The 12,712-nt window shown below is 33.0% G+C and overlaps 3 protein-coding genes and 1 non-coding gene across 6 annotated transcripts; 1 reads left to right on the forward strand and 3 right to left on the reverse strand.

The window, feature by feature from the left end:
- Nucleotides 1–1,239: 1,239 nt before the first annotated feature.
- LOC107894935 (uncharacterized) lies at nucleotides 1,240–2,886 on the reverse strand. The gene is made up of 3 exons (XM_016820101.2): nucleotides 2,543–2,886; nucleotides 2,245–2,450; nucleotides 1,240–1,592 (listed from the first exon to the last, which is right to left on the reverse strand). The coding sequence occupies exons 1-3, from the start codon at nucleotides 2,639–2,641 to the stop codon at nucleotides 1,406–1,408; spliced, it is 492 nt and encodes a 163-aa protein (XP_016675590.1). The 5' UTR covers nucleotides 2,642–2,886; the 3' UTR covers nucleotides 1,240–1,405.
- Nucleotides 2,887–7,249: 4,363 nt separating this feature from the next.
- LOC121212272 (agamous-like MADS-box protein AGL104) lies at nucleotides 7,250–8,113 on the reverse strand. Its single transcript, XM_041084718.1, has 4 exons — nucleotides 7,938–8,113; nucleotides 7,715–7,829; nucleotides 7,461–7,529; nucleotides 7,250–7,345 (listed from the first exon to the last, which is right to left on the reverse strand). Exons 1-4 carry the CDS (start codon nucleotides 8,111–8,113, stop codon nucleotides 7,250–7,252), a joined length of 456 nt encoding a protein of 151 aa, XP_040940652.1.
- Nucleotides 8,114–9,488: 1,375 nt separating this feature from the next.
- On the forward strand, nucleotides 9,489–9,561 carry TRNAA-AGC (transfer RNA alanine (anticodon AGC)). The gene has a single exon. It is a non-coding gene; the product is annotated as a tRNA-Ala (tRNA).
- A 1,035-nt stretch (nucleotides 9,562–10,596) lies between these two features.
- Nucleotides 10,597–12,177, reverse strand: LOC107894936 (uclacyanin 1). 3 transcript variants are annotated; one of them, XM_041084913.1, is made up of 3 exons: nucleotides 11,783–12,177; nucleotides 11,029–11,692; nucleotides 10,597–10,914 (listed from the first exon to the last, which is right to left on the reverse strand). In XM_041084913.1, the coding sequence occupies exons 1-2, from the start codon at nucleotides 11,940–11,942 to the stop codon at nucleotides 11,076–11,078; spliced, it is 777 nt and encodes a 258-aa protein (XP_040940847.1). In that variant the 5' UTR covers nucleotides 11,943–12,177; the 3' UTR covers nucleotides 10,597–10,914; nucleotides 11,029–11,075. The 3 variants fall into 3 exon arrangements, with proteins under 3 accessions (XP_040940847.1, XP_040940846.1, XP_016675591.1); XM_041084912.1 differs by having other exon boundaries at nucleotides 10,597–10,920; XM_016820102.2 differs by lacking the exon at nucleotides 10,597–10,914 and having other exon boundaries at nucleotides 10,922–11,692; nucleotides 11,783–12,176.
- Between the last annotated feature and the right edge of the window lie 535 nt (nucleotides 12,178–12,712).

Below are 12,712 nucleotides of genomic sequence, written 5' to 3' on the forward strand. Positions count from 1 at the left end.
GTTCACATGGCCTGAGACACAGTCATGTCTCTTGACCGTGTGAGCCACACGACCTGGTCACACGGGCGTATGTCCCCAATTTCATTGAAAATTTTTTATGTTTTCCGAAAAATTTTCTGAGTACCTAGTTTAGTTCCGATTTGTTTCTAACATATATTTTGGGCCTCGAGGGCTCATATAAGGGACAATATGATTGATTTATGAAATGTACGTTAAATAATATGTAATGTCTGTTTTTTATCTGAAAAGTCTGGTAATGCTCTGTAACATTGTCCGGTGATGGATAAAGGTTAGAGGTGTTACAAGTAATGATGACATTCTATCATTAATTGGTATTGTATAAAGATCATAAACTATTATTATATTAAATATTAATGTTCAAATTTTATTATTAGTCACTATACTACGAATAAGTTATAGATTTACTCCTTGTACTTTAATTTAATTATTTTTAATTTTTATATTTTTTGAATTTTGAAATTTCAATCATGATCAAATGATAGTCATTAAATATTGATATAATGATAAATTTAATCCTTAACATTTATACTTTTTTATCAATTTGGTCTTTATTTTTTTTAAGCTTAATTTGACCCTTAACATTTTAAAAAGAGTTGAGTTTGACAATTAACCTTAAAGAGTTGAATTGCTATATTTTAGCAAAAATACTGACTAAAATGTTAAAATTTTAAAATGGTAGCCTGTATGACAATCCACATGTATTTCTTGCTATTATTTTTATTTTATATTTTAAATTTATTCGTGACATAACATATAAGACAAATAGTGACATGTCAGCATGAGGTACATATGATTTGTCATGCGGGTTGCCACATCAACATTGTTAAATAAATTAATGTTTTAGTAATCATTTCTATTAAAACAACAATTTGACTTTTCTTTGAAAGTTAATAGTCAAATTTAGCTCAAAAAAATAACAATGGCCGAACTAACAAAAAGAGTGAATGTTGAGAGCTACACTTGTCATTATGGCTTAAATTTTACCAATTTCAAAATTTTATATAATAGACTTATTATGACATATGCAATATTATATCAACTTAAAATATAAGAAAAACAAAATCAAAATTAAAAAATATTTAAAATTTCAGTTATTTTAAAAATCGTTAAAATTAATTGAATTGAGTTATTTTTAGAAAAGAATCGATTGTATTAAAAAAAAGATTTACAAAATTTCAAATAATAAAATTAATGATAATGGCATCAAAAGATGAGGTATGATGATCAGCTGTCCTACAAGATTTGATAATGGCATCAAAAGATGTTTACAAAATGATTTTACATGTAGGAGGAAAGTGATAGTTGATCAATGATCCTTAAAGCTTTTTGGGTTTTAAAAATTAAACAAACAAACAAAAGTTACTTTAAAGATTATATATATTGCTTACTTTCCTTCATCACTAGCAGCAGTGGCTGAAACATAATAAGCAACAGAAAACAGCCCATGTACGAAACACAAAATTCCTCCAATCGAAAGGAAATGGTGGTGCGTCAACCCACACGAACCCTTGGATTTGTTGTTTGATAATATCCCAATCACCAGCGCCGACAATCCAACGGCTAATATTATCCTGAAAAACCCCCAAAAATTACATCAACTATCCACATTAGAAACAATTTTACAACTACTGTTAATCTTAATCAAACACAAAGATGCTTCTACTGCTTTATTTTTGCAGGGCATGGTTAATTGGGCGTTTTGGGTTGGTTTTGGGTTAGGTTAATTTGAATTTTAATATTTTTGATCATTACCGTATAGATTATTTTAAGTTCGAGTTATTTTGAATTTAGATAATTTAAGTTTATTCTTTAACTAGTTTAAGGTTTGGATATTTCAAGTTTAGTCATCAAGGTTTTTTAAGTTTAGATTAATTTGTTTCGGTTTAGATAATTTTGAATCTGAATCAATTTAGACTTAAATTATTTTGAGTCAGATCATTTATGGTTAGCTCATTTAAGTTTTCCCCTCAACTTCTTTAGAGTTGGGTAAATTTCGGCTTTGAGTCATTTAGTACTTGGGTCGTTCAAGTTTATAAACCGAGTATTTTAAGTAGGATTACTTAGGATTTGGACAATTCTAGTTTGATCGGATTGTTTCTCAGTTTGTCACTCAAGCTTTACTTGCTTGGATTATTTTGAGTTAAAAGGTTGAAAATTGAAATAAGTTCGGATGAGTTAATGGAGAGGATGGGAATCGAAAAAATATAAAATGCGTAGACATACCAAGTGAAAATGAGACATGCGACAGAGAGTTGCCTGTTAGTGGAAGAGCTCTGAAACTCTTCTTGAGAACAAACACACATGCACCCGCCAAGCAGGTTAGCAAGTACGTGGGCTAGTGTCAGCAACGCTGCTGCACCCAACGCTAGCTTGAAAGCATCATGGCTCGGGTCTCTGCACTCAAATATCCACAGCCGTAGGTGCTTAACCTGTCAAAATCACAAACCAACCAAAAAACAGTATAAAAAATCCCCCTCAAATATTGCCCATGGAATCAAAATGCAGCAGTCTTTCAAGCCACCTTGTTTTGTGCAGCTTCAGCTTGGATGCCAAGTATCCCTGCTCCAACATCCATGCCCACAATCAAAAGACAAACCAAAACACCTGCAACTTTAACCATTTTTTTTTTTGGTTCTTTAGTTTATTATGAGAGAGCACTTGAAGATAGCCAATGGCAAGTTTGGTTGATTCGAAGGTGGGGGAGAAAGGGTTAAGCAGAGATATAAAGAGTGGTAAAGTTATCTAAAAGCATGTAAAAATGGGGATTAGCTGGTAATGGTATATGAAAGCCAAAAAAGTTTCTTTTGTCAAATACAGTGCTATGCTTTTTAGTGTTGCCTTTTTGCTTTGTCTTCTTTTAAATTTCTTACTTGTGTCTTGGATTCCTTTGATGGGGGGAAGAAAGAAAAGTAGGGTATAAATCAGCTCATACAGGACAGTGCCTTGGGCATCTATCAATGTCCCCCCGCCCCCCCCCCCCTTAATGTGTTCTTTGAATTTTTGACATTTTTCAAAGATCTTGTTCATCCTGTCAGAAAAAAGAAAAAAAGGAAAATGATATGATAATGGGATTTTAAATTTATTGTATGCCATGAGGAATCGCTGATGGGAGAAACAATGTTCCTTGTTTATGATGCTAATTTTGTAATAAAAATCAAAAGCACGGGCCTTTACATCAACTTGTACGTTTTGGTTCAGTTTAATCGAAGACATTTTACAAGTTAAAAGTGATGTCAGGATATCGCTCCTCACTCAAAGGCTTATTGTCTTCAATGGTACATTGCAACTAAATGTCACGATTCATTTTCACCTGCAACGCATTGCGTCGGCTTTTAACCATTAAAGCTCAGTGTTTTGTCCACTAAAAGAACCCCTCACATATTTAAAAGTGATGTGAGCACATATTACAAAACCAAGTTTTAATACATAACTCATATGGGATTCGCTCCTTGGGAGCTTTTCAAGTACTTATAGCATCAACATGATGGTTGCAGTGTGGCACGTTTAGGAGGGAAAAGGTGAGATGGTTAGAATAATTGGATGTGATCCATCAATTTATATATATATATAACACATATAAACATATTAGCTGATGAAGAACTTGTGTTTTACTACAATAAAGCTCATGTTTCAGTTAAAGGAAAAAGTGGTATATGTGGGACTCCTGAGGAAGAAATAGGTAAAATATGATGGTGAGTTTGAGCTCAAAATCGGTGGAGCTCGGCTGTACCCCATATTTCAAGCCTTTGTTCACTGTATGCCTATTACCACATCTAGTTAATAAACAGTTTCACACAAGTCCAGCTATACTCGGGCAGCAAGGCTGCTAACATTTGGGTGGAACTAAAGCCCTTGTTTATAAACAGCCTCACCAAAAGCCTAATTATATCTATTATTTAAAAAATATATATTTATTAAAAAATTAAATTTTTTATTATAAATAGGGATGATATTTAATTCATTTGAATGATATAAAAAATTCTTTTTATTATTTCTCTATCTACTACTATTTTCGATTATTCTATAAAGAACTATTGTAATTTTTTTTATAGAAATTAATTTTTTATTATAGTTTACTCATAGCTTGATAAGTTATTTTTGTCAATGCAAAAATTAAATACTCATTGAGTTTTATATTAAACGAAACACGTTAGCGAACAAAATAAATTAATTATAAATAAACACATATAAAGTAAGGATAGAATAATTTATATTTAATTTATCAAATACGAAAAAAATAATTAAAATTAAAATCAAATAAGAGTTTAAATCAGGAGGAGGAATAGAGATTTTACGAAATGTCACCAGAATGTTCACGAAGAAGAAAAGGAAAAGTTTTAAGAGCAACAGTGTTTCGGTAAGAGAAAAATATCATAACCTTGAGGCCATGGGTTCAAATCCCGTTCGCGTAACATTTACATATTTTTGATAAAAAAAACTAGACTTGACCCTATTAATTAGTCATTTTTTCTTTTAGGGGAGTGTATATATATACTTTCTTCAGTTCATGGCGATTTTATCAAATTTCACTACTAAACCAATTAACAATCGAAATTATATAACAATTCAAACGTGCTTATCACTTAATTAAATTACAAGGACAACTTAGGCTAAAATATCTATAAGACCATTTAAGCCAAATTGGTTTAGACATTTCTCATCGCCTATATCGTGCGATTAGGTTTTGGACCTACACTTTTTGAACACAAGATAATATTACAAGCTTAGTTATACAACAATCTTTTAAGAGAGTTTACATATATAAATACATCTCACACTTAATATTTAACTAATGTGGGATCTAAGCTTTTATTTTTCCTCTACAATATTTCCAAGTAGCTTACTTTGATTATCAATTTCTCATTAATCACTCAACCATTTTGAGCATATAATATACCGTTATAAAGGTCTCATGGAGTAAAATATGAAACTATAATTTTATGATTCAATTCTCCACCTTTATCTACTAAGAATTGCCTCAGTTCCCATAAAAACAAATTTTCCAATGTTTTATTATATCTTCAAACTCTTTTGCATATTAAGCATAGTGCGCAAATAGAACCTTAAAAATAGTAACTTCATTTATGCCTTGAAGCCTCTATCAAGTAATTATTCGTATTCTGTTCGTGTGTTAAAAAAATTTCTCATCAATAATTCAGAAGTTTTGCACTCTGTAGCCTTACAAGCAACATTCAGTAAAAAGAAGAGGCAACCAAAAGTTGGCTCCTAAGTTTTTCGGGCCTTTCCCAATAGTGGCCAATGTAGGCAAGGTAGCTTACAGGTTGCAGTTACCTCAAGGGTCCAAAGTGCACCCCACTTTTCATGTTTCTCAACTCAAGGGAGTTGTTGTGCATCTAGTTGAGTTGCCTATAGTTGCATCTGATGGATGTATGGTGAAAGAATCTGCTCGGATTTCAGACGGAAGTGGGTGAAGTGAGGGAATAGTGCAGTTACAAAATCGTTGGTTGATTGGACTAATGCTTTTTCTGAGGATGCTACTTGGGAGAATTTTCATGATCTTCGGATGAAGTGTCCTTCTTTTCATCCTTCAGGACATGGATCGACTGGTGCAGGGGAATTAATGAAACGTGGCGTTTTGGGGTGAAATTTGTTATAGTTGGTTGTAACGGCTTTTAGCAACCTCATTCATTTCAGTTAAAGATAGAAGGAATGGAGGTGAAATCTCATTCTACCAGATTCATTCACTTGTCGTCTCCAAATTCTCTATTTTCTCTTCCTCTTTGAATTCTCTTCTTCTCAGTTTCTATCTTCTCTACTCTTTCAATTCTTCTTGTTTCAAAATAGTAAGTTTGTATAGTGCAATTTTTTTCTTGTATTTGGTGAAATTTAACTTCAGCTTTAAATTGCAAATATTGATGAAGTAGAACTTTCTTTCTTATAAAGTTCGTTTGTAAAAGATGTATAGTTAAAAGCTGTAGTATGTTTCGAGCCTTGTTCAGTGTATGCCTATTACCACATACAGTTACACACTGGTCCGGGTATACCCAGGCAGCAAGGCTGACCAACAGTTCCACCAAAAGCCATCTCTGCAACCGGCTTAATAGAATAGGTTAAAGTCACTGTTATTAAATACGGAACGACCCAGCAGTCGCATCAGTCGACCCATATTTTCAACAGACAAGATAATTTTCAACAGAACGTCTACAGAAAACCATATTCAAAATAACAATAAAAACTTACTATTTTCGAAGTCTCAGACTTCAGACATGGAGTACAATATAGCAAGAACTGCTAGCAACCCTACCGAGTTTTTTTTTACTCTATATCCATACATTTAAAGAAACCTAAGAAGAGGGCTTTAAACCTTAAACCCTCGACACTGTTAATAAAGGGAACAACTGCTTGACTAGACCGAAGTAATTAACAACGGTTTGCTTTTATGAAAACCATATAAACTTAGAGAAACTTAAGTTGGTATCCGCAACATTGCTGTGCTCTTCTATGAAACTTGCACCTCTAAGAAGTGACCTTCACTTGCTGAAGGTTCCGGTTGTTCGATGTTTTCATCATTGTGATCATCAGCTAGCTGAGTCCTATAATACGACGGCAAAACTCATTTCAGCGTTCATAAGTTTTGAGTTGACAATTTACAGTTTCATGGAACCATATGGAAAAGACAAAATTTTATACCTCTCTGTTCCTGAGCTTGCAGCTCCTTCAGCTGTTGAACCTGACATCTAAAAATCAAACATGGAAGGAATAATTACATGTAACAATAATTGGCTGTTTACAATAAACAGAAAATGCTTGAAATTGATTTAGATAGAGTCCTCCCTGTTTTATCCCCATTTTCTTTAAGTTACGTCAACATGATTTGGCTTTGCAGGTGAAACCTTTTGCTCAAGCAACTTTTTATTTTACAGGTTAAAAAGAAGAAGAAGAATAAGATTGCTGATATTAGCCTTCATTAGACCAGGGGAAAAATGACCAGCGGAAATATAATATACTCACTTTCAACTTTTCAATTCGTAGAATTGCGTCCATAACAAATTGCTGGTGGAGATCAGCTTCAGAAATTGTGAGGATCTTTGTCATATCAGGATTATAAGACCTGTTAAAGAGAAACATATAAGAAACTATACCAAGTTGTCACAAGCAATAGTCAAGATTCCCAGCTACAAGAAAATATTTAAAAAATTGATGACCTCATCTTGTTCTCGGCTTCATTTTTTTTCCAGTTGAGATCAGCGAGTTTTCTCTCAAGAGCCTAAGAAAAAAAGAGCAAAACTGGAAAGTTATCGGAACTATCATCGTTAGGGAGCAAAAGACCGGCAAGTGAGTCAGAGTTTGTTTTAACTCTATGCTGCACATGCATTGCGTTAACAGCAGATAAATCATGTGAAAAAATAGAAAGAACGACTGTGAGATAGAAATAAATTAAAGCATAAAAAAGAATGTGCATGTTTGGAGCAAAAGACATGATACCTTCCTAATTTATCCAGTACTTCTGCTTCGTACTTCAAACGCTTCAAGCTTTCGTACAAGACCTGTAAGCACAAGTAATAGAAGGCAAAATAGGAAGATAAAAACAATCTCGAAAATTGGGGCAAAGGAGAAAAAAGAGAGACAGAGATATAGACTACCGCTTCATTTTCAAGAGGTTACAGAAATCAATATGGGGATAACCAGAGGCCGAAACACAGACAAGGACAATGCAAACATATTAGTAAACCCTCAGCTTAGCTGTTTGTGAAAATTTCTTTATGAAACAAAAATAGCAAAGATCAAAAAGACACTCTTTATGTTCATCATTATGGTCCAAGTAACGAAGAAAGATATCCTGGACCCTATAGAAGGCATAAGAAAAATGTTATCACAAGATGCATTTAAAACTTAAAAAACACAAGAACATAGAAAAAAATAACATTATTATCTATTAGAGATTCTTCATCAACCTTCCCTTGTGAGCAAAACTGGTAAATTGACCAGTAGGAGAAAACATCATGAGTCCAACATCTATATGATATAACATAGATAATTCAGCGGGCTGCTTGAGAACGCTTTCCCTACGTTTTACGTAAGTAATCCGCCAAGACCTAGAATTGCCACTTCTCTTCATCTTTTTAGCCATTATGAAAGGAAATTGAGTAATAAAATGGAATAGGAAGAAATTTTATTGTAGGTTACTAAGAGAAATGGAGTTTATAAAGATGAAAAGGGAAGCATATGCATTAAATTTTGGGGCCACTGAAGAAGGTAAAACAGGCATGGTGAAAAGTCCCTCAATCATAATCACTAAGGGGTTTTCTTAGGCACTGTAAAAACGCCGGAGAAAATTGTACCTATGCCAAATATAAATTTAAATGATATAAACCTAAAATTAGAATTTAACTAAAGCAAACATAAAACAATATCATTAGAATGGTTTGAGGCTTTGATGGGTGTTGTCCAAAAAAGCAGCAATTGCGTTTGCCAACTGAAACCAACAGATTGACATGCTCCGCGTGGCATTTCCGTAATGAAACCGTACAAATCGTAAAAGAAGATTCGTTCTTAACGAAACAAGTACAGTTCAGCAGTTCGAAGGAATCCATGTTCGGTATCAATGATTAAAGGCAGGCAAGACATAATTTTCACCAAGAACTCCTATGACCACTTCGGTTTCGACAGTCCATTGTTCTAGAATGTCATTTCACATATCTCATCAACTCAGATAAACCTTCACCTAAAGATTGGACTTCCTCTTTACAACATTTGGCTAGTAACAGTTACATAGCGTTAAATAGCATTGAGAGAATCCAATTATGTAACCTCCTAGTTGAGTTGAGACCACTAATTAAAAACCATGTGTTACCAAATTAGCTCCATTATTAAGGACCTTAATTCTACATCAATATACTCATCTAAACAAACCATAGAATTTAATGAACAGGTATTTCATTAGTATAATAGTTTGTGCTATGACCATCCTATACTGGTGAAAGGACAAGCAGCAAACTGGAGAAGACCCATTATTCCAATGACTAAGATAATTCTTTTTTTGAACATCAAAATCTAATTGTGACCATCTCCATCAAACACAATCATCCATCTTTTTCATTGAATGAGATAGTTGTTTAACGCCGTTGCACATATAAAAGTACCATAAATCAGAAAAATTAAACGGAAATTGTTGAAACATGGAACAGAAATTATAATTAAAAAAAATACAGAAGATAAACACCAGAAAAAGGGAATATTTTCAGTAACTGACCCACCTACTGCAAATAATCAAAACAAGCGTTACACTTTGTCATTTCATAAAAAAGGAGCGTTAAAACTCACCATACCAGAAATCGAGGGAGAAAAGAAGAAGAAAAAAACAGATGTGGGATCCACAAAACTCCAAACAGTTCATCAATACAACTTTAAAGTCGGATACCCCATTTCCAGATTCCTTGAGTACATGAACTTTGCCCAGGGAGTAATTGGGTAATAAGGATTTACCAATGGCAATTTATCATCAGGGGGATGTAGCTCAGATGGTAGAGCGCTCGCTTAGCATGCGAGAGGTACGGGGATCGATACCCCGCATCTCCATTTCTGTTAATGACTCCATTTTTGACATTTTATGGTTTTGTATTTTAATTTTGAAGTTGAAACATGTCAGGCTTTGTATTCTTTACAGGGTTATTATAATTTATTCATTCTAATTTTATTTTTGGAATTTAGTCTTGTCTAGATTTTAAAATTTAGATCCAATTATTAATATTGATAATTTTTTTAATTTAGGTCTAATTATTGACACCATTAATTTTTTTGATTAAATTTGTTAGTGTGACATTTTAAAATTACAAAAGAATACTCACTTGGTAAGAATATAACTAAAAAATGACATTATAATAAACGTGAATTTAACAAAATAATCTTACTAATAATATTAACTGTTGAACCTAAATTTTGAAATATAAAAAATAAAAAAAAACTAAATTTTTTAAAATAAAAATATTAAGACTAAATTCTAATTTCATCATAAAAAGAAAAAAAAAACCAACCGTTATACTACATGAGAATTTTTTTTGTCAAAATAGTGTGTAATATAAATTAAGTTTTGGAATTTGAGTTGGTAACTTTTACTGTATATTTTTTAAATTTTAGATTTTTAATTTTGATATAAATTTAAATGGTAGTGGTTAAATTTGTTTGATTAAATTTTATTATTAATTATTACTTATTAATTTAATATTTCTTATTTTTTTGAATTTTAAAATTTTAAGTTTGATTGCAAACCATCGACATTAATTTTTTTTTTAAATTTTTGTCATAGTAATAATAGAACTCGATCAAAATATACTTATAAAAATATATGTTGCAAACAAATAAGATTTAGATTGAATTAATAAAGTTAAAGATTTAAACAAAACGAATTAAAATTTAATTTTTAATTTTAAAAATTCTTAATTGCTATGCTTTTTAATTTTTAATCAATGTTCAGTTGAAACATTTAAAATTTATTCATTTTTTGAAAAAAGTTAATTTTCTATGCTTCTGTTGCGGTGCAGTTTTGGTGGAAAGTGGAAACTGTTTTTGCTTATTTATTAATTGGTTCAAGGTTGGTAGCTTATTTTTTTTTTTAAGCTTTAGAATGTAAATATTTATCAATTTGAAGAAGTTTGTAAAAGATTGGTGTTTTTTTAATGCTTGTAAAATACTAGCCAGTTTTTCACCAATATATATATATATATATACTAGCCAGTTAATTCAAAGGTAATTTTCAATTGAGAATGGGTGACTTTCATATTATGGTAAGAAATTTATCTCTGACATGCCACTGCTTTTTGGTTTCAACTGCTGCAATCGATTCTTCTTATGCTTCCTTATGTTATGCCTGTGAATGTCACATTGTTTATGTGCTACACATTCCGTCTACAAACACCCAACTTCCATCGCTTTCTGCTTCTTCAAATCAAAAACACAATCATTTTATAAAATATTAAGAATCCATTTCCGAAATGAGCCACACAATCGAGCATTACACAGGACAGAATAGAAAAGAAATTCACATACATGACATTACTTGAAGGTTACTTCCAAAGAAAGTAATCTCCTGAGGCTTAGAGTGCCAAAAGCACCACTAACATAAGGCCAAACCCGAATCCGAGGCATATCCGGAAGCTGTTCGTGTTAGCTGATGAAGGAAGTGGTTGTTGTGAAAGATCGCTGCGAGAAGATGAGGTTCCAGGCGATTCGATTGAAGGAACGACATCAGAAGATAGACTGCCAGGAGCTGCTTCCGGGGTTTCTGTTGGCAAGGGAGAAGTTTCGGGGGCCAGATACACGGATGGTGGGAGAGAAGGCGAGGTTTCTGGAGCTATTTCCGGGGTTTCCATTGGCATGGGAGAAGTTTCGGGAGCTGGATACACGGATGGTGGGAAAGAAGGCGAAGTTTCCGGAGCCAATTCCGGAGTTTCGGCTGGCGAGGGAGAAGTTTCCGGAGCTGGAGAGGCCGAGGGTGGGTCTGTAGGAGATGTTGCTAGTGTGTCTATCTCAATTTGCATCCCTTCGCTACAATGTCCAGGCGTTCCACATATGAAGTACCGTTTCCCTGGGGAAGTGAGAGGTACAACTGTGTTGCCGTCCGTATAAGTTCGAATCGGGCTACTCGTCTGGCACGAATCATAGTCCGCCTTTGTAACTTCAACCAAATCGTGGTTCGGAGTATACTGAAAAGCTGCAGATAAATAACCGGTATATCAACTCGAAGATCAATTTTAAAGCACCATAACAGCATGTAATACACAGATAGTTCCATGTGACTTACTCAGATTATCACCTACTGCGAATTTTTGTGATGCAGCCCAAGTTTGCAGGTCAGTGCTTGAATCCCAGCCTCCATTAGCACCTCCAACTGTGTAATTTGCTGCCATGGCTAACTGGACCAACATGGCAGTGGCAGCCAAACATACTAATGTCCTCGCCATTGCAATCGTAATTAAAATTGATTATGGAACAGATATGGAATATGATAGAATTGATTTGGGTTTGAATTAGGAACTGCATTATATAGAGAGAGAACATTGATTAGTTTATTAATAATTTTACCAGTTGGATTTGGTTTAAGGAACATGAACACTAGCAAATGCCAGCTTCTTTCAAGATACCAAATCCACCCCCCCTTTTTTTTTTTACAGAATTTGTTTCATAAGAGATTCATGTGGGTTGAATGTGAAACATGAAATATGGATTGAGTAGAATTGGGTGGAATGAAAAGAAATTTTAATGGAGAAAAATGATTCCATTTGAGTTAAAATAAATATCCAATTATATCTAAGAATGAAAAAAAGCTAAATCCTATAAAAGTTGAAGTGGCTTGAACCACAAATCACAAACAAAATCAGAAATATAATTTTAAGTGAAAAATTGTTTAATAAAATGGTAAAAGCACGGGTAGTAAGAGTCCATTTAAAAAGTGACCCTCAGCTCAATAATTAGGTGTAATGATTCTGAATTTAACTTTACAAAAAAAAATATTTTAGTCATTCATTTAATTTTTTAAATTTGTATTTTTTGTCAAATCATCTTGAAATGAATGAAAGAAAATTAACTTTTTTAACTTTACTGACATAACATACACGTGAATTGTCACGTGAATAACATGTCAGCATTTAATTATTTTTTAAATGTAACACCTCATACCTAACCCATCCACCGAATCCAGGTATAAAGCGTCACAAATGGACTTATTCTTAAT

The sequence above is a fragment of the Gossypium hirsutum genome, chromosome A13, assembly GCF_007990345.1.
Source record: "Gossypium hirsutum isolate 1008001.06 chromosome A13, Gossypium_hirsutum_v2.1, whole genome shotgun sequence".
Classification (NCBI taxonomy): Eukaryota; Viridiplantae; Streptophyta; class Magnoliopsida; order Malvales; family Malvaceae; genus Gossypium; species Gossypium hirsutum.

Coding starts and splice junctions, on each gene's coding strand:
- LOC121212272 (XM_041084718.1), bottom strand. CDS start 8,113: ATGGCTAAAAAGATGAAGAGAAGTGGCAATTCTAGGTCTTGGCGGATT. Junction 7,530..7,714: donor CACAAACAGCTAAGCTGAGG/GTTTACTAATAT, acceptor TTGTGCTTACAG/GTCTTGTACGAAAGCTTGAA. Junction 7,346..7,460: donor ATAAATTAGGAAGGTATCAT/GTCTTTTGCTCC, acceptor ATGCATGTGCAG/CATAGAGTTAAAACAAACTC.
- LOC107894935 (XM_016820101.2), bottom strand. CDS start 2,641: ATGGTTAAAGTTGCAGGTGTTTTGGTTTGTCTTTTGATTGTGGGCATG. Junction 2,451..2,542: donor CTGAAGCTGCACAAAACAAG/GTGGCTTGAAAG, acceptor TGATTTTGACAG/GTTAAGCACCTACGGCTGTG. Junction 1,593..2,244: donor GCATGTCTCATTTTCACTTG/GTATGTCTACGC, acceptor GGGGTTTTTCAG/GATAATATTAGCCGTTGGAT.
- LOC107894936 (XM_041084913.1), bottom strand. CDS start 11,942: ATGGCGAGGACATTAGTATGTTTGGCTGCCACTGCCATGTTGGTCCAG. Junction 11,693..11,782: donor CGCAGTAGGTGATAATCTGA/GTAAGTCACATG, acceptor ATTTATCTGCAG/CTTTTCAGTATACTCCGAAC.